Source organism: Mustela nivalis, assembly GCF_964662115.1.
Source record: "Mustela nivalis genome assembly, chromosome: X".
NCBI lineage: Eukaryota > Metazoa > Chordata > Mammalia > Carnivora > Mustelidae > Mustela > Mustela nivalis.
In genome coordinates this window covers 100,286,546-100,310,485 of record NC_139040.1, presented here as the reverse complement: position 1 = coordinate 100,310,485, position 23,940 = coordinate 100,286,546, and the positions used below count along the sequence as shown (strand labels likewise).

General features: G+C 40.8%; 1 protein-coding gene across 4 annotated transcripts in view; it reads right to left on the bottom strand.

Moving 5' to 3' along the window:
• Positions 1-11,068, bottom strand: part of RPGR (retinitis pigmentosa GTPase regulator) — a 147,995-nt gene extending 136,927 nt beyond the window's left edge. For 3 of the 4 annotated variants that reach the window (XM_082717893.1, XM_082717891.1, XM_082717892.1), the window contains exons 1-6: positions 10,702-11,068; positions 8,795-8,920; positions 8,220-8,312; positions 6,699-6,761; positions 4,096-4,254; positions 2,482-2,631 (exon numbers count right to left, since the gene is read on the bottom strand). In XM_082717893.1, coding sequence (XP_082574019.1) covers positions 2,482-2,631; positions 4,096-4,254; positions 6,699-6,761; positions 8,220-8,312; positions 8,795-8,920; positions 10,702-10,864 — 754 coding nt within the window. In that variant the 5' untranslated portion in view covers positions 10,865-11,068. The remainder of the gene's footprint in view (positions 1-2,481; positions 2,632-4,095; positions 4,255-6,698; positions 6,762-8,219; positions 8,313-8,794; positions 8,921-10,701) is intronic. The other variant, XM_082717894.1, reaches the window with a different exon arrangement.
• Positions 11,069-23,940: the final 12,872 nt, after the last annotated feature.

Sequence of the window (23,940 nt, the reverse complement as noted above, 5' to 3'; positions counted from 1 at the left end):
ATTTGTTATTTGCATGTCTCTAAGAGAACGATGATTGGTCACTGACCAACCCCTGGGAATGTGGCCCTTGGAGTGTTATGTTAGTGACTGATGATTTTGTTTTGTAACCCAAACAGCAAATTATGCCAACTGGGGTTCGTTCTTAGGGTTGCTTTGAACAACCATCAACACTGATGATGAACACTTGATGTATCAATGTTAAGGGATCAGAGTTTCAGTCACGGTGAGTAGTTGCTAGCAGGGTGTCCCTACATAATCAGCACTCCCACACAGAAGCCAAAGACCCTGAAAAGAGTGGGCTTCTCTGGGCAGGGACATGGGGCACACATCCCTGTAGTTCAAAGCATGTCTTGTGCCGCAAAGAGTAAGGACTAGGAAGTGTATGTGAGACTACCCTGGAGGACACAGATCTCCTTCCAGCCGTTTTTGCTCTGTATCCTTTGCTGTGATAAATCTTAGCTGTGAGTAGAACTCAAGCTATTGCAGCTTGAGAGTTCTCCTAGCAAAACAGAACTTAGGGAAGTTGTGGGACATTCAACACACATAGTATGCACCACTGAAAACTTGGTCAAATACTACAAACCCAGCTCTACTGATTTTCTGGAGTGATCTGCACAGAAAATGAAATTTTTTGAACTACAGCTTTCTAAAAAGTATTTAGCACCAGCACAGAAATGCTCTTCTGGCTCCCTTCCTCTTTTTCCCATGCCTCTTGCCTCTGATATGAAAGGAGTTAGTAGGCCAGATGAGTTTCTCTCCACTTTTGTATATAAATTCCTGCCGCTCCTCACACCTTAACATGGGTGAATTGTATGGTATGTGAGCTATATATGTCAATAAAGCTGGTCTTGTGTATGTTTTTTTTAATTTTTAATATTAGTTTCAGGTGTACTATATGGTGAGTCAACACTTCCATGCACCACCAGGTACTCGTCACGACAAGTGCCCTCCTTAATCCCCTTCACCTAGTTCACCCACCCCACCTACCTGCCCCCAACCATCAGATTATTCTCTACAGTTAAGAGTCTGATTCTTGGGCGCCTGGGTGGCTCAGTGGGTTAAGCCGCTGCCTTCGGCTCAGGTCATGGTCTCAGGGTCCTGGGATCGAGTCCCGCATCGGGCTCTCTGCTCAGCAGGGAGCCTGCTTCCCTCTCTCTCTCTCTGCCTGCCTCTCCGACTACTTGTGATTTCTCTCTGTCAAATAAATAAAATCTTTTAAAAAAAAGAGTCTGATTCTTAATTTCTCTTTTTCCCCCTTTGCTCGTTTGTCTTCTTTCTTAAATTCCACCCCATAAAGCTGTTTTTTTTAAAGGCATAAATATAAACAAAACAAAAAAGGCCCATGTAATGCCTGTTGGCTACAATGAGCAATTCCTTGTTTTCCTACTGGCTGAAAGCAGAGTTTAGTCATAAAATTGAATTTGTCAGTTTTGTTAAAATCTAAATAAGACAATGCTCTTGCTTGGGATTTTTGTGTTTTTCCGTTTGTGTTTTTTGTTTGTCTCATAAACAAAGTGAGCACTACACCAACCCCAGGAGCCAGAAAGTTGCCAGTTAGTTGGTAGGTAGCACTGCCCCAAGGAACACAGTTAATTGTTCATTCACTTATTCCCTCATTTGACGATATTTATTATTAGTTTGTCCAAGATACAAGCTGATAGAGCAGCAAACAATGGCAGCTGAGTCAGAGTTTGCCCTCTCTTGGTACCATGGTGCTACCAATTCACCAGTAAATCTGAGGGCCACTGGAATGGGTCAGTCAGCACTTTCTAAATCTGAATCTGAGAAGCACAGAATGGAAAACAAAGACTTAGAGATATCTAAAAGGGGCCAGAAAACTATTTCCTCAGGTGTTTTTGCTGTTAAAAAAAAACCACCAATCGAACGATCACACTTCTACCACTCTCTATGTAGACACAGACTCAAATAAACATTTCAAATATTTAACTAAGGCAGATAAAGGTTGCCAGGGAGCCCCAGAAAGGGAGAGATTGGGGATGCTAAGCAAAGTTTGGCAAAGGAAATCCTGTCTCATACTGAGCAATCTTCCCTTTCCACCTACTCTACATCCCTGCTCTCACCATGAAAGTGTATGACTCCCTTACTGAACCGATAAAAGCAAATTAGCAGGACAAAAGTAGACAAGGTCTAAGTACAGAGGCAAGTGCACCCAAGGGAAAGTGGCCCATAGATCTCATTTCCAATGTCAAGCAATCCAAGAAGTTGAGAACCAAGGTTTAGAAGTTTCTAACACACACATTTTGCTTTTCTAATATTCACAAAAAAAGTTAACGTCTCAGAGAAAGTAAACTCTCATTAAAATGCAGAAAACACTGTGACCCAAAATGGACCACTATTATTTCATGACAGACTGCCATGGCATTATTTCCACAGTATGGTAGAGAATTAGATTTTATTATCAATTGAGTAAACACTTAGAAATAGGAGGTAACATGATGAATCCAAAATGTTCTGTCTTACTTGTTACAAAAGCTGAGTGATAATATCCACAGGAGATCCAGGAGATAGGTTTCCCAACAGTCACTTGTTGAGGGACACACACATTAGTTATATTTTTTAAACCAATTTGCCCTTCGGAATTGTCACCCCACATAAAAAGCTCTCCATCCTCTACAAAGAAAACATAAGGAGGAAAACAAGGTTTTAGGAGGTAGCAAGGCTATCGAGTTATTATATTTCCAACACAGCACTTATTCTTTAATTCAGAAAAACTATGTGTCTTGATAGAAAAGTGCTACTAAGACATTCATACCAGCTAGCTGCATAAGAGTTCAATTTTAACAGGAAAGGCTTCTAGGATAATAAAGGACAGAGGATAACATGATGTAAATCGTGTCCATATTTTTATCTCAACAGCAAAGACAGAATCTTCTTTCCTTTTCTTAGTTTACCATCTCCGAACAGCAAATGTTTCTTCCTCTCAAGCACTCAGACTGCAAACGAACTGAACAACAGCATAAGCAGCCCTGGACCTTTCCTGGGCAAGTCCCTGGTCAACACGGCCTGGAGGACCTTACTCTTAAGAACACTATATAAACGTTTTAATGTTTTGAAGAAAAACAAAAAAGAAAAAGAAATGCAGTTCAGGGTGGTTTTGTTTTTTGTTTTGTTTTGTTTTGTTTTACAATTTATCCTTGAAAACACACACTGCAGCTTCAGAGATTAGGGAGCCACCTGAGCACACAGAGCATCTCCAGAATGCAGCAGCTTGTGCTCTTTCTGATTAGGGTTTCAAGGGAAGGAGAAATGAAACTAGGCAAAATATTTTAGGAAGGAAATTATCAAGACTTAGGTCTTTTAATTCATTTAAATTTTTTAAAACTTTGAAGTGGTTTAATAATAAGCCAAATTAAAGGAAAATGGAAAATCAGAACCATAAGGACATCGAGAGGCTAAGTGGACAGTGGACGGTACTGCGGGCACCGTGCTGCCATGCGACTCCAGCCCTCCTGGCACCTGGAGTGGCACCAGGGGCCACTCAGCTCCCCTACTGGAGCGGAGAAGCCCACTGTAGCTCCTTCACAGACACCGTGGGTACCTTGGCTCCCATGTTAAAGACATTTCTCATATGGGCTTAGAGAGGGAGAGCAGAGAGATGCAATGACCAATACAGACTGTGTAATTTATTTTGTTTTTTAAAGTGTATTTATTTAAGTAAACTCTATGCCCAAGGTGGGGCTCAAACTCACAACCCAAGATCAGCCACGTGCTCTTCCAATTGAGCCAGCCAGGCACCCCCCCAGACCATATTCTGATAACACATATCCAACCGATTTCTCTGTTTCTGATAGCAACTTATTAGAGCTGCAAATATAATGTCCAGAACACAGGATGAATATTTAGTATCTACAGGAGTAGATGGAAGCATGGCAGCTACGTGTGTTTATGTCTAAACCTAGGTAAGCACAAAACTGGACTATATGTCATGATTCAAAGTTCAATTTTTATGTCTTCTGAAAACACATGGTTAAGGAAAGAAAACGAAACAGACCGCTGGGGTCAGGTGACTCAGTTGACTTATCCTGGTCTAACGGAAAGGGACGATTCCCAGCCTGATGTGGAACAAATTCTCACCAGTTAGTGCAGCTGAAGTGTTGGATCCAGCAGAGAGCTGTTTAATCTTATGCTGGGAAGTAAAAAAACTAATTAGATGAAAAGAGTTTCTCTCGTCAGTGTCACCAAGTCCCAGCTGTCCTTCATTATTTCCTCCAGCTGCATATACTTTGCCTCCTTCTGCACATGGAAAAGGAAAGAAACATCCATATACTACAGTCACCATCTTTACGAGACAGGCCAGTTTCCAGATATTTCCTCTATTAACAGTGAAGGAAGCCGAAAGCTGACATTATCCCACCATTTGGTGAACAACTCCAATTCGTTGTCAAAAATCAAGCAAAACAAGCAAGGTTATACATTTTTGTGAGATTTTCTAAATTGGTCTAGAGCTTAAGTAGCAACTAAAATGCACAGAACGTGCAGAATGTATTTCCTCGCTAATGCAGCGTTTATTAAATCAGAGCAAAAAGAGAAAAGTAGTTTCCAAATTAGTTTATAATCCAAATCAAACTATTTTAAAAGAGATGTGGTTCATTAATTTTAACTTCCATACCCATTAAAGTTGAGATATAATATGTAATGAGTAAAATGAGGCAAATCCAGAAAGAATATAATTAGAAACATGAAAATTCTATATGTATTTTAATTTTCTAGCTAAACAAGAAGGCAATATAGTATTGTGTTTTAGGAGAAAGGACTGAAGAGCCAGATTTCCTGGGTGCAAATGCTGGCCTGCCATTCGTGAGGTGTGTGACCTAGGCAAGCTGTGCGTCACAGTGGCTCTCATATTCCTCATCTGCAAAATGGGGATAAGAATAGTGCCTACTTCACAGAGTTGTTTATGAAGATCACATTAGTCTACAGCCATACCACCCTGAATGCGCCTGATCTCGTATGAAGATCACATTAGCTGACATTTATAAAATTCTTAGAACGGCATATGTTTGTTGTACACACTATATAAATGTGTGCTAATTACTTTATTAATTAAATATGAAGTATATCATGCCTAGATAATAAAAATTGTCAGTAAGCTCAAAAGTAATGAAGATTTTTAAAAACATACACATATTAAAACTTAGTTTTAGGGACGCCTGGGTGGCTCAGTTGGTTGGACGACTGCCTTCGGCTCAGGTCATGATCCCGGAGTCCCGAGATCGAGTCCCGCATCAGGCTCCCAGCTCCATGGGGAGTCGGCTTCGCTCTCTGACCTTCTCCTTGCTCATGCTCTCTCTCACTTTCTCTCTCTCAAATAAATAAATAAAATCTTAAAAAAAAAACTTAGTTTTATCTGTCATACAGATGCACACAAAGGTAAAGCCTCACTAAATTATAGGGGAAACTGTGAGCAAAACCAGCCTGAGTCAGTAAAAATTTAAGATATTATTTTAGAAAAGATGAAATCTAATTGAGGAACCAAGACCAGCTTTCCAATGGAACATACGACAAGGCCATGGAATTTAACACATATTGGGTGAACCAGAGTTGGTGGAATGCTAAAGCAGTTCAGAGGATGACATGAGTCAAAGTTGAAGAGCCACAGAAAGCTCCGTGGAAGAAGACTTAATACTGGATCTTAAAAGACAAGAATCTGAATAAGAGAAAGACATTTTAGCAAGGCAAACGTATGAATGAGGGGAAAGGGCCAAGGAGGAGCCAGAGACGATGAGAATAACCTGAACACAGAAGAGGCTATGGGGGTGGGCGGCAGGAGGTGGGGGGAAGGAGGTAGGAAAGGTAGCTCAGTGATCAGCGCCTGGATGGCCACTTGTTCCAGGAGCATTTGTTGAAAAGACTACTTTTTCTCCATTGAATTGCCTTGGCACTTTTACCAAACATTAGTTGGGCATATATGTGTGGGTCTACTTCTGGACTCTCTTTTGTTCTGATAATCTCTGTCTCTCTTTTTGCCAGTAGCCCAATGTCTTGATTACTGTGGCTTTAGAGGTCTTGAAATCAGTAGTGGTGGTCCTCTGCTTTTGTTTTTTATAAAAACTGTTTTGGCTATTCTGGGTCTTGTCCTTTTCCATACAAACTTTAAAAACACCTTTTGAGTTTCTACACACAGACGTATACAGCCCATTTGGATTTTAATTGGAACTATGTTCACATCAATAGCCTTTTGGGGGTAGGTCCCACTCACCCTCAGAAAAGAGGAAAGCGCAAGACCAGGAGCGGGCGGCCCCTGAGGTGTACACATAGGTAAGGATGGGCTGCCCCTTGACATAATCCAAGATTTTCTGCAGGCATGTAACATTTATCTATGTATTTTCTTTTAAAAATTTTTAATGATTTTATTTATTTATTTGAGAGAGAGAGAGAGCATGCGCCAGCATGAGAGGAGAGAGATCAGCGGGAGGGCTCAGCAGGGAGTCTGATGTGGGACTCGATTCCAGGACTCCAGGATCATGACCTGAGCCGAAGGCAGTCGCTTAACCTACTGAGCCACCCAGACGCCCCTATCTATGTATTTTCAAAGGCAAACAAGTGTGCTAACCATTTATATTTTAAAAAATCCTAATCTTATTATTGCCAAGGTACCATTTCTATTAATTTTACAAAACCATACTGGAGATCTGTTCTCAAGTTGGGAAGGAAGTCACACAGATTGAATACTATACCTGTTGAAACTAGGGTGTGGTTCCGTCCACAGGCAGCAAATTTCACTTTTTCAGGTTTTAAAGCTAAAAATATTTTAAAAATGACAAAAGATTTTATGTTTACAACAGTGATAAATAACACAGGTCAAATGGTAACTAACCAGTAGAAATGAGATTTTAAACCCAAGCCTGTCTGACTCCAAAGTTCTTAATTAATAAGCCAGAAGTTTTTAGAACTAGCTGTGCATCATAATGACCAGTGGAGCTTTGAGAAAAGTACAGATAGCTCAGCCCTACCCCTGGAGAATCTGAGTCAGCAGGTCTGAGGTGTTTTTAAAATGTTTTTAAAAGTGTTTTTAAAATGTCCACCGGTAATGATTATGTACTGAGATTCATGGCACTGTTACACTGCCTCCTCACCAAACTAATCACCTAGTCCCTAATCTGCTATCGCCGTTGTCAAGCTCACCTTCTATCTCACACAGCGAAACACTACAAGTCCAAGAGTCACAGGTATAACCTATGGTAAAGCTCTTCACTCATTCATTTACATGTTCAAAAGAGATTTAAAGAACACTGCCTAAGTGCTTACCATAGAGGCTGCAAAAATCACTAAGACACAGTCTCTGGTGTCAAAGATCTCACAGTCTAGACAATCCTGTTACTTCATCTATTAGATATTTGAGAGTAAAGATCATGTGAATAAACCCAGGGTTTAAAAAAAAAAAAAAACCCAGGGTTTAGTAGATTGTGCTCAATAAATACTTTTTGACCAAGTGGAATACTTTGAAAATTCCATAACATTATCTATAAATAGCATGGATATGCTAAACTACACTGACATTTTGAGCTGAAATTACAAATTTGGCTAGGAAGATTAAGAATATTGCTCTTGTCACATCCCAAGGAATCTCCATCACCTGTTCACAGGTTACAGCAAAATAGAAGCTTTACACATAATGCCAGGAAAGCTTTGTAAAGGTATTATATATCCCATATTTTCTGGGAGAGTCCTGATTTAAAATATTTTGTCCTGTACTTTTAAGGACACTACTAATCAACCCCTAGTCCAAATGTCTCAGTCAGTACATCTACTCACTATATACAGCAGGGTCAAGTATAATTCATAAAGCCAACAGCTACCTAGAACCATGATGCCAACAACTCTAACAAGTAAGACAAAGCTCAAAATTCTTATATATTGTATTGGTTATTCTTTGTATATACAATAACAGTAATATTTAAGCAGGTTAACAAACAGGCAAAATAAAAGGATATTCAAATGTAATACTGAAGAATCATCACTTCCTTTGTGTTCTTTGGGTTTAAAAGCAATGTGATTTTTAGACCCTAACACATAAAAGTAGTTCTGATTATCATATAAAAAATAAAGTCAGACACCAATAATAGCCAAGTAAATAATGGAAAATAAAGAACTAAGGGCTTTATTATTCCTAATATATTAAAGAACATCACAATCAATACAAAGTACTTTATGAGGTTTAAGTATTTAAAGCAATAAAGAAGAAAAGACCCCCAAACCTTTGACACACGTTGGCTTGTTAATAGTTGACTTTGATCCTAATCCTAACTGGCCCCAGTTGTTACTGCCAAACATGTAAAGTTTATTATTTCCTGGTGGGAAGGAAAAAGACATAAGAAATCGAAGCATTTTCAACATAAAGTGATGTGAGATCAAGTCATCACAAAGCAATAAAAAAGGCTACACTTAAAAGTTGTATTGCTTTCCCGTGTTCAAACAGGTTACCTTGCCCAGGTTAAAATGAATTATTTTAACTGTCCATTACAGGTTACCAGATTCTGTTAGGTATAAAAAGTTTCTAAGATTATGCAGTAATCAGTTTGATTATATAGATATATTAAATTTATTCCAAGAAAGTAGCATTTATACAAAATCCTATTTAAATATGCTAAGGGGATTTAAAATTTAAAACACTCCCTTGATGCATCACATTGTCAAGAAACCTCTGATGAAAGAAAGAAAAAACATTATTCTGGTAAAGGAAAGTATATTCAACATGTTTGAAACACAGCACATCTATAATATCTAGGATTCTTTCAGGATTACCATCCTCACTTAGGATTTCAGTACTAACCTGTAACAATAGCAGTATGTTCATCTCCACATGAAAGAAATGTAGGTATGTCATTTTTAAACCAAAATTTGCTGGGAATATTTTCAGCAAATTTAGTTTTTCCAAATGTAAACACAGCACCCGAACCTGCAAATATATGACAGTTTCTATTTTACAACTTTTACTATGTTGTCTGTTACCAAAATTTTTTTTCAGTAATTTATCTGTACAGATTCCTTGTCTCATGGCAGCTCTGCTCCACTCCAGCACTGTTTACATCCTCCTTCTACCTTAATTCAGTCTTACTGCTCAGACTTTATTCTGGTTTTATTTATGAAATCTACTAAATAAGTATTATTCATTTACTGGAGGAAAGTAGGGAAAAAAAAAAAAAAAGGTAAGGCAGTCCTCCGTTACTGAAAGTCTGTTTCCCCCGATGGACCATCTGCTCCCTGGAATGAGCTGATTGATAACAATCCTGCCCTATTAACACTGGTTTACAACACCTCATGGTCTAGCCTGACTGAAGGCTTTTCTCCACACATGGGACTAGGACAGTATTGAGTTTCATTTTTAGCATCATGTCCATAGAGTATGTTGAGATTTAACACTCTTAAGTCATTAAACACTACCTGATATGAGTAGTAGTCACAAACTATTTTGGTCCAGTACCATTTTAGAGAAAGATCAAAAATCCCTACCAGTTCTCAATAACATTTTAAACACACACACACACACACACACACACGCACGCACGCATGCACGCACGCACGCACACGAGGCCAGATCCAACTTTTGAGATAATCTCAAGGAGAATAATCACACAGAAAGAAACTAATGGGTGCCATAAAGCAAATATAGGGAACATAAGTATTAATAATAAATGATAATGTACAAGGGACTAGCCACTATGAAAAACCCTTTGAGAACAATTGTGAGGTGTGTCAATTGAAACCAATTACTTAGATTGGATAGGCCAGGTTCTAGAACACACTTTGGGTATTTCTAGAATGAATAATTTCGTTTTGTTCTATTCTGGCTTCCCAGTTAGCCTGCCCTGATACCCTCACCCCAAGCCAAGGTTTGGTGGCTTGCTCTGTCCCCTAGTAGTTATTATCTATTGTGAAATGGTACTATCATTATGCTTACTTTCTAGTATTTCTCACTAGATTGTGAACTCCAGGAGGTCAGGAATCTAATCATGTTAGAGACAAGAACATGGCAGAAAACACTACACACACACACTTGATACTGCTGTAATCCAGTACTTTTTTTTTTTTAAATTTTTGGTCTTGACCCATTAGTGGGTGAGAAAATCAATTTAGTAAGTCACGACTATCATTTTCAAAGGAATGTACTATACGACAGACCTGAGAGCAATCAAGTGGTTAGAGTAAGCACCAGTTCATGAAACTTGTTACACTATACGTGTGGTACAGCGTCACAATGTCAAACGTATTTCTGCAGCTCAGGGTTAAAGTTTTACAAGAGCGCTCGTTAATGGCTCCCACCGCCCCTTCTCTCTAAGTCGATTTCCCCTCTCGTCTGTTACCCCACGCCCCCTAGTCACCCACTCTTTACTGCAATCAATACATAACTGGGTCTTGGGGACCTCGAAGGGGGTACTTTGGGAAAGTTTATAGGGAGGTAAAAACTGCCCCTGCGTTCGAGAAACTCATCGAAAGCTTATTTCAAAAGAAAGAGAAAAAAAAAAAAAAACACAAGCACCCCTTCCCCGTGCTCCCCCTGCCCTTCCTTTCTGCTCCTCTCAGACTATCGCCCAGACGCGGCCCGATCTCCAGACCCCCTCCGGCGGCCGTTGCTTGGGCCTTTCCCTAGATGGGGCGGCCCGGAGGCGGGACCTGGCCGCCTGCCCGCCCGCGGACCCTCCCTCCCGGCCCGCCACCAACCCCGCGGACGCGACTCACCGGGCACCACCTCCTCGGGTTCCCCCATGCCAAGGGGGATGCGGGGAGCCTGCGCCTGACCCGGAAAGGTGGCGGGGGCGACTCGGTGGGGCCTATGGCAGGGCCTCAGTCCCGACGCGGGCCGCGGAAGCCCCCCGGGCCCCCATAGCGACACCCCGGACATCGGCTACTACCGCGTCCCCGGAAGTCAACAAACAGCCGCTAGGGGCAACGGAGGCGGAACGTTGGGGCGCGAGGCGGGGCCGACGACGGGGGAGAGGAGCAGTGGGCCGGGCGGCCGGCACGGCGCGGGCGCAAGCGCAGACGCAGCGGGCGGGGCGGTAGAGGCCGCGCGCCCTCTGGTGGCCGGGAGGAGAGGGGCGGCCACGCCGCGCGCAGGGATGCTTCTGAGGCTGCACGCTGATCGTGGTGGTTTATCTAGGCCTGGCAGGGACCTCGTAAGCGTAATGACAAACGTCACAAATATCACATACTCTGTCACTCAGACTATGTGACATAGGCAAACTTCGACACATAACCGTAACAATACTAGTAATAAGTGACCATCTCTAACTATAAATGAAATAGGGACTCTGCTAAATATCCAAAACGCATTTGTATTCCCAGCATGTAACCGGAGACCTTCCGTATAGTAGATGCTCATTAAATCTTTCTCGAATGAATGAATCCTACCGCGATCCTGTAAGGTGGTTCATGTTACTCCCTCGTGGATGTGTTGATTATACAAAGGAGGAGAGCTAGGGTCTAGCTTAGCTAGCCCAGCCTGTCCTTTGGACCTCTCCCTCTGTCCTCCCTGAGAAGGCTGAGGTGTGCCACCCACTACTGACAGGAAATGCACAAAGAGATTCACAAACAGCAGACCACCATTGCTTTAGAATTCGTCCAGAGATATTTTTCTACAAACTTTAGTCTCCCATACACCATAAAACACAGAGGCAAAAAGCCATCTTCCAGGATGAGGAAATGTATGTACATGTGGTAGTTGTGGGCACCAGCTAGAAGCCGGATTCAGGGACCTTGTGTGGAGAAGAGTGTATTATTGACTTTCTAAGGGAGTTTGGTTAAAACCAGAAGGAGAGATTAAATGAGGCAATACACAAATAATCATTTACTTACAAAGCAAAGTCGGAGGTAGTAAGAAAGTGTTTAATGGGGAGCACTGGCCTGATGTGAGAGGTTAAGAAATGCTTATCTGAAGAAACATCATTAAATCTAAGAACTGGAAGGAGAAGCTGGGAGAGGTGAGAGCTCTGGGCAGAAAGTAAATCGTGGGCAAAGGCTCATAAAGAACAGAGCTCTTTGCAGGAGCTCAAAGAGGTGACACTAGCTCATGGCAAAGTGGCGGAGTTGTGGACCTGTGAAGGACTGAGATTCCACCCTAAGGACAGTGGGGAGCCATTGAGAGGTTTCAGGTAGTGGAGTGACAGGATCAGCTACGTGTATTCCTGGAATCATCCTGCCTGGCTGATGTGTGGAGAATAATTTGGAGGAAGGAGGAGGGTTCAGAGGCTACTGCAGATATAACGACAACCAGTCAGTATGGCTTAGAACATAGTGTATTGGGGGCGCCTGGGTGGCTCAATGGGTTAAAGCCTCTGCCTTCAGCTCAGGTCATGATCTCAGGGTCCTGGGATCGAGCCCCACGTTGGGCTCTCAACTCAGTGGGGAGCCTGCTTCCTCCTCTCTCTCTGCCTGCCTCTCAGCCTACTTGTGGTCTCTGTCTGTCAAATAAATAAATTAATTAATAAAAATCTTTAAAAAAAAAAAAAGAATATAGTGTATTGGCCGATCTGGAGGAGGCCAACCTAAAAATGTCTTAGGAAGCAGAATCACCAGGAATTGGTAACCGACTACGGACTCTTGGGCAGTGCAGGACACTGTGGGAAAAGAAGAATTTTTAAAGACTTCCTTTAGTTATGGTATGCTTTAGGGTTTCTTTTTTGAGATTTTATGTATTTATTTATTTAAGATAGAGAGAGCTAGAGAGCAGGAACAGGAGAGGAGAGGGAGAGAGAGAGAGAAGTAGGCTCCTTCCTGAGCAGGGAGCCCCATGTGGGGCTCGTTCCCAGGATCCCAGGATCATGACCTTAGCTGAAGGCAGATGCTTAACCCACTGAGCCACCTGGGTGCCCCAAGTTAGTTTGTTTGTTTTATTTCAAAAAGAGAAAGCATATTTTGCTGCTGAGCGCTCCAGAAGGTACTTATGCAGCTCTACTCCAGGGTTTCCAACGTAAGCAAATGGGGGACGGCTGGTGCCACTCACTAAGATCAGGAACACCATGGAAAGGGAAGGAAGGGTGGAGTTAGGTAGGCAGGGGGAAGAAAACATTACAGTTCAGCCTCAAGCCCACTAAGGCATCAAAGTGGAAGTGCTGAGTGGAGCAGCCAATTGGCAAGTAGGAGCCGCAGGTGGAGGGACATATTTGGGGGTGCCTGGGTCTAGGTGCCCTCAGGTAACCCTTCTAGGTGAAAGACTGGAAAGTGACTATAGAATGAAAAGGGAAGAGAGACTGGGATGGGTCGTGCTAAAGGTCAACACTTAATGGCCCAGCAAGAGATGATGAAGCTGAAAAGCAGAGAGTAGCCACAGAGGGAGAGTTCCCAGATTAGGGGTTCAATGGAAGGGTGTGGTCATTTGTGTCACGTGATGCTGAGAAATGTAAGATGGAAACTGCCCCTTGAATTTCACGATGAAAAGATCATTTATAGTGCTGAAAAGAGGTGTTCGGTAGAGTGATGGAAGAAGAAACATTACTTGAGTAGAAAGTGGGAGAAACTGAGAGCAACAAGTGAGGGTGAACCCTTCAGACTTCGGAGACTGAAATGGGATAGGAGGGGACAGGAGATAGTATTTGGAAGGGGAAGGGACATGGACGGAGGGCTTCTGCTAAGTTTGGAGAGACTTGAGGGGCACCTGGGTGGCTCAGTGGGTTAAGCCTCTGCCTTCAGCTCAGGTCATGATCTCAGGATCCTGGGATCCAGCCCCACTTCGGGGTCTCTGCTCAGTAGGGAGCCTGCTTCCCCCCCACCTCTGCCTGCCTCTCTGCCTACTTGTGATCTCTGTCTGTCAAATAAATAAATAAATAAATAAATAAATAAAATCTTTTAAAAAAGGTTTGGGGAGACTTGAGAATGGTGAGGGGCAAAACATGTAGGAGAGAAAACAGATTTAGGAGAATGAAGGAATAACCAATCCTCTAAGGGTGGAAGAGATGGCATCCAGATCTGTGGAGAGATTAGTCTTAGCTAGAAGCGGAGACACTACTTTTAGCATAACAAGAAGAAAGTAAGAAAACCTCCTTGCACATTATACCCATGATATATATATATATATATATATATATATATATATACACACACACACACACACACACACACACACACATACAGGTCATATATATCTATATATCATATATACATAAAACTGATATATATGATACAGATGCATATTGCATATGTCATATAACATATGATAATACTATTGTCTATCCCAGAAGCTGAGGGACTAGATCATGCCCGTGGAGCTTACAGCATGGTACCTGGGCTAGAGGGTGTCACTCAACGGTGACGAATAAGGTGCTCACGAATAAGGCAGAGTCAGCTCTGCTCACTGTATCCATGTAACCCAGGCTATGCTTCATTGCAAGCGACACTCAAATCTCAGTGGCTTAACACAAACCGAAGCATTCTTTCCCTCACTCATGCTACATGTCCAATGTGGGTCAGCGGGGGGATCTGCTTTACCTGATCACTCCGGGGCCAGGACCACTGATGGAGGTCTGACGATCTTGTAACTGTACTGTTTGTGACTCCTGACCTCTTTGGTGGCTGCAGCAGGTCGGGGGGGGGGGGGGGTGGGGAATGAAATATTTCCGGCTAGAGGTAACATGTTTCTGCTTCTTACCACCCCGTGGCCAGATCCAGTGCTCTGGGCCCCCGTGCACTGCAGGCAGGCGGGGAAAGGTGGGAGCATTCCTGACAGTCCGTAAGAAGTACATGTCTCCACCACATCCCCGTAGCCAGATGGTCTCAACCTGCAGAGTCACGTTCCTCGTGTTGGAGAAGGCAGAGAGTGCTAAGGGATAATTTCATGACTCTTGGCTGCAGTGCTGTGCTCTCACCGTGAGTGCTCCCCTTCCTAGCTGGCCAAGCTCAGGAAATCATGTTGATATAGAGAAGTCATCACATGTCTGACAACCTGCACAATTCTGGGCAATTTCCCCCATTAATTCTAGTTGTTATTCAATTCTGGAGCATTCTGTGTCAACTTAAAAATAGAAGCATGTACAAACAAGGAAGACATTTGGTGGATTATGCTTCCTCACTGAACTAGTTCCTTTCTTGGCAGCAGTCAACAAAACTTCCAAGGCTTGCATTTTGAATTACATTACAATGCAATTGCCAACACCATTTCTTTCTTGGCAATCAGAAAAACAGGTGTATCTCCACTTGGAAAGCCCTACTACCAAATCTTGTAGACATCCAGACTCACAAATGAGATTCTTTTTTAAAAAAAATAGATTTAGGATTTATTTATCTGAGAGAGAGCGCACGTGCACACTGGGGGGCCGGGGGTTGGCGGAATGAGAGAGAATCTTAGCAGACTCTGTGCTGAGCACAGAGCCAGATGCGGGGCTCTATCTCACAACCCGAAGATCAATAAATCCAATTCTAGTAGCTTCTTTGATTTCTGAACTTTTGTGGTACAGTGCCAGGATATATGAACTGAGGACATACAGGTCCAAAGCTGGGGAGTTTCATTTATAAGAAAGTAGCAGAAATTAGGTGGGGACTACTACGCCATTACCCTAAGGAAGAAAATTTTCACTTTTCTTAATCATTTAATCCAGTATTTAAAAATCTTGAACACACATACAGATCATATAGTGGTCTTGTTAAAATTCAGATCTGATTTAGCAGATCTCGGGTGGGCCCTATGAATTTGCATTTTTAACAAACTCCCAGCTGATGCTGATCCTCCTGGTCCATGGATCATACTTCATGTAGCAGGAGTTTAACTCCCAGAAAAGCCTAAGAAGTACTTTAGAGAAACAATAAACGAACAGGCTGGCAAATGTGACTATAGATAATTGTCGGATAAAGGATCTCGTATTCAGAATACGTATAGAATACTAATGAGTCAAGAAGAAAAAGACAAAAATGAAAGACATACAAAATAATCAAAGGATATTGCATTCACAGAGATAAAAATCCAAATGGCCAATAAACATGTAAAAAGATCATTAACCTTAATGGAAATAACAAAAATGCAAAATAAGTAATCATGAGAAACACATTATTGGCAAAAATAATATTGTTGACTTTAAGTGTGCTTGAGTATTTAGGGATACAGGAAGCTTGCTAGTGAGAATGCAAATTATTACAATCCCATTATTTAAATAATTTGCTAAAATGAAATAAAAGTGAACAGGTAACTGTGCCCAAAGAGGCGTTCATGAAGTTGTTCACAGCAGCATTGTTTATCCTCGAAAAAAGTGGAAATAACCTACATGTCCATCACTAGAGGAGTGAAAAGACTGTTTATTCACATAGGGATGAATATTGTTTAGCAGTTGTAACAAATGAAACAGTTCTACATGTATAAACATGAAGGAGTTTTAAAAATGTAATGTTGAGAAAAATAAAATTACAAAGTGATATGCACTATACGATGCTATTTTATTGAAAATAATTGAAACATGAAAAACAGAATATTTGTAGGGGCACCTGGGTGGCTCAGTCAGTTAAGTGTCTGCCTTTGGCTCAGGTCATGATCCCTGGGTCCCAGGATCAAGCCCAATGTTGGGCTCCCTGCTCAGTGGGGAGCCTGCTTCCCCCTCTCCCTCTGCTGCTCCCCCTGCATGTGCTCTTTCTCACAAATAAATAAAATCTTTTAAAAAAATAAGAAACAAAACTATTTTTTCTTTTTAAGTCAACTTGATTGGACAACCAAAATAAAATAAATGCACCCGTTGAAGTGTATACTTTGGTGAGCTTTGACAGAGGTTTATACCAGTATACCGTGTGACTACCACCCTAAGCCAGGTAAATATTTCCCCCTTCCATTCCCATCTCCTGGGAAAAAAAACTCATTCTGATTTTTCATCAGTCATAGATTAGTACTGTCTTTTGTATAATTTCTTTCATGTCTAGTTTCTTTCACTCAGCATAGTGTTTTTTTTTAAAAGATTTTTAAAAATCTCTGAGCAGAGAGCCTGAGGTGGAGTTCGATTCCAGGACCCTGAGACCTGAGCCGAAGGCAGAGGCTTAACCAACTGAGCCACCCAGGCGCCCCGAGCATAGTGTTTTTAAAAATGATTTCATGTTGCTGGGTTTATCAGTAATTTGTTCCTTTTTACGGATCTACCTTAATTTATTTATCCATTTACCTGTTGATGGACCATTAGGTCCTTTCCAGTTTAGTATAGTCATAAATAAAGCAGCTATGGCTATTCATGGGTGTGTGTGTGTGTGTGTGTACAAATCTCAAACTTCTTCTTTGGGTAGATACTTAGTATTTGCTGCCAGTTTTATGTTTTGCAAATATTTTTTCTCAGCCTATGGCTTGCTTTTTCCAAATCTTGAAGAGGAGAAAAAGGAAAAAATAAATAAAAAGAACCTAACCAAAAAAAATTTCAATGCACAAAAATGGGGAGTATGTACAAAAAGAATTAAACTTTAAACATTTGAACAATGAACTCTAGTATTAAAAGTGCAAATTAAATCATAAAACTTATTTATCTTCTCTACTGAACTGGAAAAGATTAAAAAGATTGCCAGGATATAGTTAGTAGGCAAATAAGCACATTCCTTCAGTTTGTGGGAATTTTAAAAATATATATGATCTTTTCAAAAGGTCATTTGGCAATATAAATTACAATAGTTTAAGAAAGGCATATCATTCTTACTCATTCTAACCATTTCTGTAGATGAGTTCTTTCAGAAATTTTTCTTGCAGAAATATAGAAATTTGCACCAAGACCATGGGCAAGGATGTGACTGTAGCATTGTTTGTTACAGTAAAAAAGGAAAAATAAAGAATCTAAATGACTTCAATAAGCAACTGAATGAATACACTATTGGGCCTCCATACAATGGGTTACCATGCAATCACGTATAATAGTTTTATGTGAACTTAAATGGAAAAATACTTAAGATAGAATTTTAAGTGATAAAAACGCATTGCAAAATAATATGCAGAGTATTATCCCATTTCATAAAAAGTAAATTACCATATGTGCATACATGAATAGGTGTGATAAACACATAGGTAAAATCTGGAGGAACATTTACTATACTGTTTAATAGTACATCCCTCTCGGGTGTGGAATTAGAGAGGACTTCGAATTTCTAAGTCATACATATCTGTATGGGTTTAATTTTCTTTTTACAATTAACACCATTTGCTTTTTCAATCAAAAGTGTTCAAAACGAAAAATAAGAAATCAAACAACTAACAGAAGTTAGTCAACAAAAATAGTTCACATTTCATGAGCATTTACTGTGTAGCAGGCGCAGTTCTAAATTCTTTACATACATTAACTGAGTGAATCCTCACAAAACTCTCTTGGGTATATTTTACTGAATCTCCTCATTTTACAGGTAAAGACACTGAACAGAGAGGTTAAGTAACTAGCTCTAGGTCAAACAGTAAGAGGTGGAGCCAAGATTTGAACCCATATCTGTCTGGCTACAGAACCCTAGCTCTCAGGACCATATTATCTGCCTATTGAGGAAAAATTAAAATATGTTAGGAATGAAAAAATAAGTTACAAGATCTTAGTTCATACCAATTCTGAACAAACTGGCCATTCACTGATTATTGTACAAATTTTGGCATGAAGTAGTAATGATTATGTCCTTTTATTGGTTTTATTGCATGGGAGGCCTTTTAACCTACATTATCCCTTTAAATATATGTTCAGAAAGATGTGGCTTCAAAATATATCTGCAAGCCTAGCATAATACTCTCTAGGTCCATCCACGTTGTCACAAATGGCAAGATCCCATCCTTTCTATGGCTGCATAATATTCGTGTGTGTGTGTGTGTGTGAGAGAGAGAGAGAGAGAGAGAGAGAGAGATTTCTTTATCCATTTATCTATCTATGAACACTTAGGTTGCTTCTAAATCTTGGCTACTGTAAATAATGTTGCAATAATCATAGGGGTATATATATCTTTTTGAATCAGTGTTTTCATGTTCTTTGGGTAAATACCCAGTAATGAAATTATTGGATCATATGATATTTCTATTATTTTTCAGATTTTCTATCAATATATTTATTTATCAAAGCATCAAGTGATTTCAAAATCTTCCTAAAATCCAAATTTTAACATTTTTTAGGTATTTCTATTTCTATTTTTAATTTTCAGACTAAGAAGGATAAATATCAATGATTTCAGTGATATTTGAGATCTAAAAAACAAAACAGGGGCGCCTGGGTGGCTCCGTGGGTTAAAGCCTCTGCCTTTGGCTTGGGTCATGATCCCAGGGTCCTGGGATGGAGCCCCATATCGGGCTCTCTGCTCAGCAGGGAGCCTGCTTCCTCTTCTCTGCCTGCCTCTCTGCCTACTTGTGATCGCTGTCTGTCAAATAAACAAAATTTAAAAAACAACAACAACAAATGAATAAACAAACTAAAAAGCAGAATCAGACCTATAAATACAGCGAACAGACTGATGGTTGCCAGAGCGACGAGGGATGGGGGATGGGCAAAATAGGTGAAGGGAAGTGGGAGGTACAACCTTCCAGTCATGGAATGAGTAAGTCATGGACATGAAAGGTACAGCATAGGAGCAGAGGGAGTATAGTCAATGACATTGTAATAACGTTGTATGTGACAGATAGTAGCTACACTTGTGATGAGCATAGAATAAAGTATGAACTTGTCAAAATTTCAAATACCTGAAACTGATGAGCATAGAATAAAGTATGAACTTGTCAAAATTTCAAATACCTGAAACTAATGTAACATGTGTGTCAACTATGCTCAAATAAAAGAATATATATATGTATGTATGTATATATGCAAGCTCATTATGTCTAATCACCTCCACTATCACTTCATCACCTCCCTGTCCCAAAACACCTGGACCATTGCCATCACTTCTTTTTCTTTTTTTAATTTTAATTTATTTTTTAAAATTTCTTTTCAGTGTTCCAGAATTCATTGTGTATGCACCACACCCAGTGCTCCATGCAATATGTGCCCTCCACAATATCCAACACCAGGCTCACCCAAACTCCCACCCCCAAAACCCCTCCAAAACCCTCAGATTGTTTCTCAGAGTCCACAGTCTCTCATGGTTCATCTCCCCTTCCAATTTCCCCCAACTCCCTTCTCTTCTCCATCTCCCCATGTCCTCCGTGCTATTCCTTATGCTCCACAAATAAGCGAAACCATATGATAATTGACTTTCTCTGCTTGACTGATTTCACTCAGCATAATCACTTCCAGTCCCGCCCATGTTGATACAAAAGCTGGGTATTCATTCTTTTTTTTTTTTTAAGATTTTATTTGTTTATTTGACAGACAGAGATCACAAGTAGTCAGAGAGGCAGTCAGAGAGAGAGGAAGGGAAGCAGGCTCCCTGCTGAGCAGAGAGCCCAATGTGGGGCATGATCCCAGGACTCTGGGATCATGAACTGAGCCAAAAGCAGAGGCTTTAACCCACTGAGCCACCCAGGTGCCCCGGGGTGTCCCTGTCTCCATCCTAATAGTCCTCACAACCCAGGAGTCAGATGGATTCTTTTAAGAGCATGACATACCTTCCTCTTCCTCAAGACGCTCTTATGGCTTCCTTGCTCACTGAAAATAAAAGCCATAACAGTATTCCAAAATATCTGACTCTTCACCTCACTGACCTCATCTCTCACCCCAAACCTGCAGCAAGGAATTTTTATTTATTTATTTATTTTTAATTTTACTTTTATTTTTTCAGTGTTCCAAGATTCATTGTTTATGCACCACACCCAGTGCTCCATGCAATCTGTGCCCTCCTTAATACCCACCACCAGGCTCACCCATCCCCCCACCCCCTTCCCCTCCAAAACCCTCAGTTTGTTTCTCAGAGTGCACAGTTTTTCATGGTTTATCTCCCCCCTCCGATTTCCCCCAATTCACTTATCCTTTCTTTCTCCTAATGTTCTCCGTGTTATTCCTTATGCTCCACAAGTAAGTGAAACCATATGATAATTGACTCTCTCTGCTTGACTGATTTCACTCAGCATAATCTCCTCCAGTCCCGTCCATGTTAATACAAAAGTTGGGTATTCATCCTTTCTGATGGAGGCATAATATTCTATTGCATATGTGGACCATAACCTCTTTTTTTTTTTTAAAGATTTTTAGAATTCATTTATTCAACAGAGAGAGAGATCACAAGTAGGCAGAAAGGCAGGCAGAGAAAGAGGGGGAATCAGGCTCCCCGCTGAGCAGAGTGTCTGATGCGGGGCTCGATCCCAGGACCCTAAGATCATGAACTGAGCTGAAGGCAGAGGCTTAAACCATTGAGCCACCCAGGCACCCCTAGACCATAACCTCTTTATCCACTCATCTGTTGAAGGGCATCTTGGCTCTTTCCACAAGTTGGTGACTGTGACCATTGCTGCTATGAACATTGGGGTACAGATGGCCCTTCTTTTCACTACACCTGTATCTTTGGGGTAAATACCCAGTAGTGCATTTGCAGGGTCATAAGGTAGCTCTATTTTTAATTTTTAAATCACGTTACAGATGTTAATGATCTGTAAGTGATTCTATTAGCAAATACTGAACCAGAAATCAAACTTAGTTTTATTTGACACTGACAATTGAACTCCTGTATTACACCATGCTCTAATAAAATTATATATTTTTTGCAGTAAAATAACCATTATTTTTGCTAGACAGCCAGATGAGACATATTCCCTTCTTTGGAGAAATGTCTTCTGCTTAAGTCTAACATCACTGAAATTGTTGAGAATGTGCTTTGACCATCTTGGAAGAAACTCCGGAGCTTGAGGTATGCTTCTGTAAAAAGTTACAGAAATGTAAATCCTTAATCTTTGCATTTGTATTGGGGTTTAGAAAGCAGATTTGTCTTGATATATAATCTGAAACTTAAGTTGATGTAAAGTATAAAAAATTTTCAGGAAGAAAAATATCCTTTGGGGCGACAAAAAGAGTGTGAGTATTAAGAAATGGGCATGATGATCTCAGGTGGCTCACAGACTAACTCAGGAGCCGGTTCCTAAAGAACTATAAGGCATATAGGACAGTAGTTGTATGGCAAGGTGCTTTCCTAGTTGATGACTTTGAAGGATCATGTAACGTGATGACAATGGTTTATATTATTATATTCTTATTTTTGCCAGATATTGGTCTAAACACTCTATGTATTAATTATTTAAATCTGCATATTGTAGGAGAGAAAACTGAGGCACAGAAAGGTTAAATTATCCAACATCTCTCAGCTAAAATGGGGTAACTGAGGTTTGAACACATGCAACCTGGTTCCAGAATCCACGCTCCCAACAACTACACTATAGTACCTTTTGAAAGAGCAGAGAGCAGTGGTCTTCGGATTTTTTGGCTCACCCATCATTTACAACCAACAAGAAGGCAGAAGGGACAAGAGCTCATTGATGGGACCCAGGCAAATCAGTTCTCCTGGGTCTATACCTAGATTATCAGCTGGTGTAGAGGATCAGCGAGTAGTTTGAGGGATGAGGCTCAGAAAAAATAAAGACAAATATCGACGAAAACTACCCAGTAGAAACCATACATGTGCATTTACATATTTACCTGCACGTACTACTGTACGAATATATTACGTATATTATGAAACATGCACACAAAGATTTCAGATAATCTGACAAAAATTAAAATAACGAAAAGTTCTTCTTTAAAAAAAAATAACTAAAAGTTCTAACGTTGGCTTTGCTCCACCAAAATGGATTGTCCTGAGTACCTCCTGGGGGGGGCCTTGCCTCAATTTTGAGAACAGGTTTGACAGCATGGCCCTGAACTGTGGATTTACCACTTGTTATGTGAGTAATCTGGGAGAGTTGCTTACTCTGCCCCTGATTTTTCACCTGTTAAATCAGGAGAATAACTACAAATTGATAAGACTGTACAGTTTAAATGAGATTATGTGTACAAAATCTGTGGTGCCTGGCTTTTCAGTAGGTTCTTCACATATTGTTTACTTTTTCCCATAGCTGTAATTCCTAGTTTTTGTTTCACGGTCCATGTTTTTAGAATTTCATTACTTTGTACATATCCTTCTAATGAAGCTGAAGGCAGCCCTGCAGTTAGGCTTGGTGCATCTAGATGGAGCTAGATTAATAGCTTTTTCATGCTGCATCGCTCCAAACAGGGTGCAGCTGTGTCTCTCTGACAGCGAAGAAAACCGTAGAGACGTGTGGAAGAACCCATGTGCGTTTTCCTTTGTGTAAAACACCACAGGACTTGAGAGAGAGGGAGGGAGGAATTAATGGCTGTCCAGACACTTAAAAATGAATGGCCCAGCTCTTCAGCAATTGTATGTCTGTGAACAGAAGCTTCATTTTACATCAACTGTTAGCCATTGCCCATTATGATTAGGGGTCAGGTTTGAAGACTTTAAGTGGATTTTGAGCTATATTTATTTATGCCTTTCCATGGGCGACTTTTTCCTAACAGACTCCCTTGGCTACATTCAGACTCATTTATCACTCTTCACTGAAAATTTCACCCTTGATCCCAACTCTGGGCTTTTGCTCCTTCTTCATCCTCCTGTCAGAATGCTAAGTCTGTTGGGTTTCTTTGGCACAAAGTTAACCAGAAAATGAAGGCATATCAGTCAGGTTTCTGACAAACAGAAGACACCCTCTTATTAGAATAATTGGAGAAGGGTTTATTTACAAAGGACCTAATTTAAAAGTGTTGGGAGGGGGTTGGGGCAACCGCAAGGCATAGGGCAAGGACCCAGGGCAGACAGCTTTGGCCCCAAAAGACGAAGAGATGGTGAGCTTATCAGAACTTGGAAGGAGAGAGAGAGTTGTGTAGAGTGGGCCACCTTGGGAGGAATAGTGAATTTCTCCTGAGGAACTGCCAACCCAAGGTGACCTCCTGAGAAACCAGAAGGATAAATCTTTTGGCTTCACATCCCTCCCTTCCTGTATCATCCAGCTGAGGTTTTAATGGCCAAATCCAACCAGAAGCTAGAAGACAAGAGAGCTCTTTGATATAGCCCATGCAAACCAACTTTCTTTGT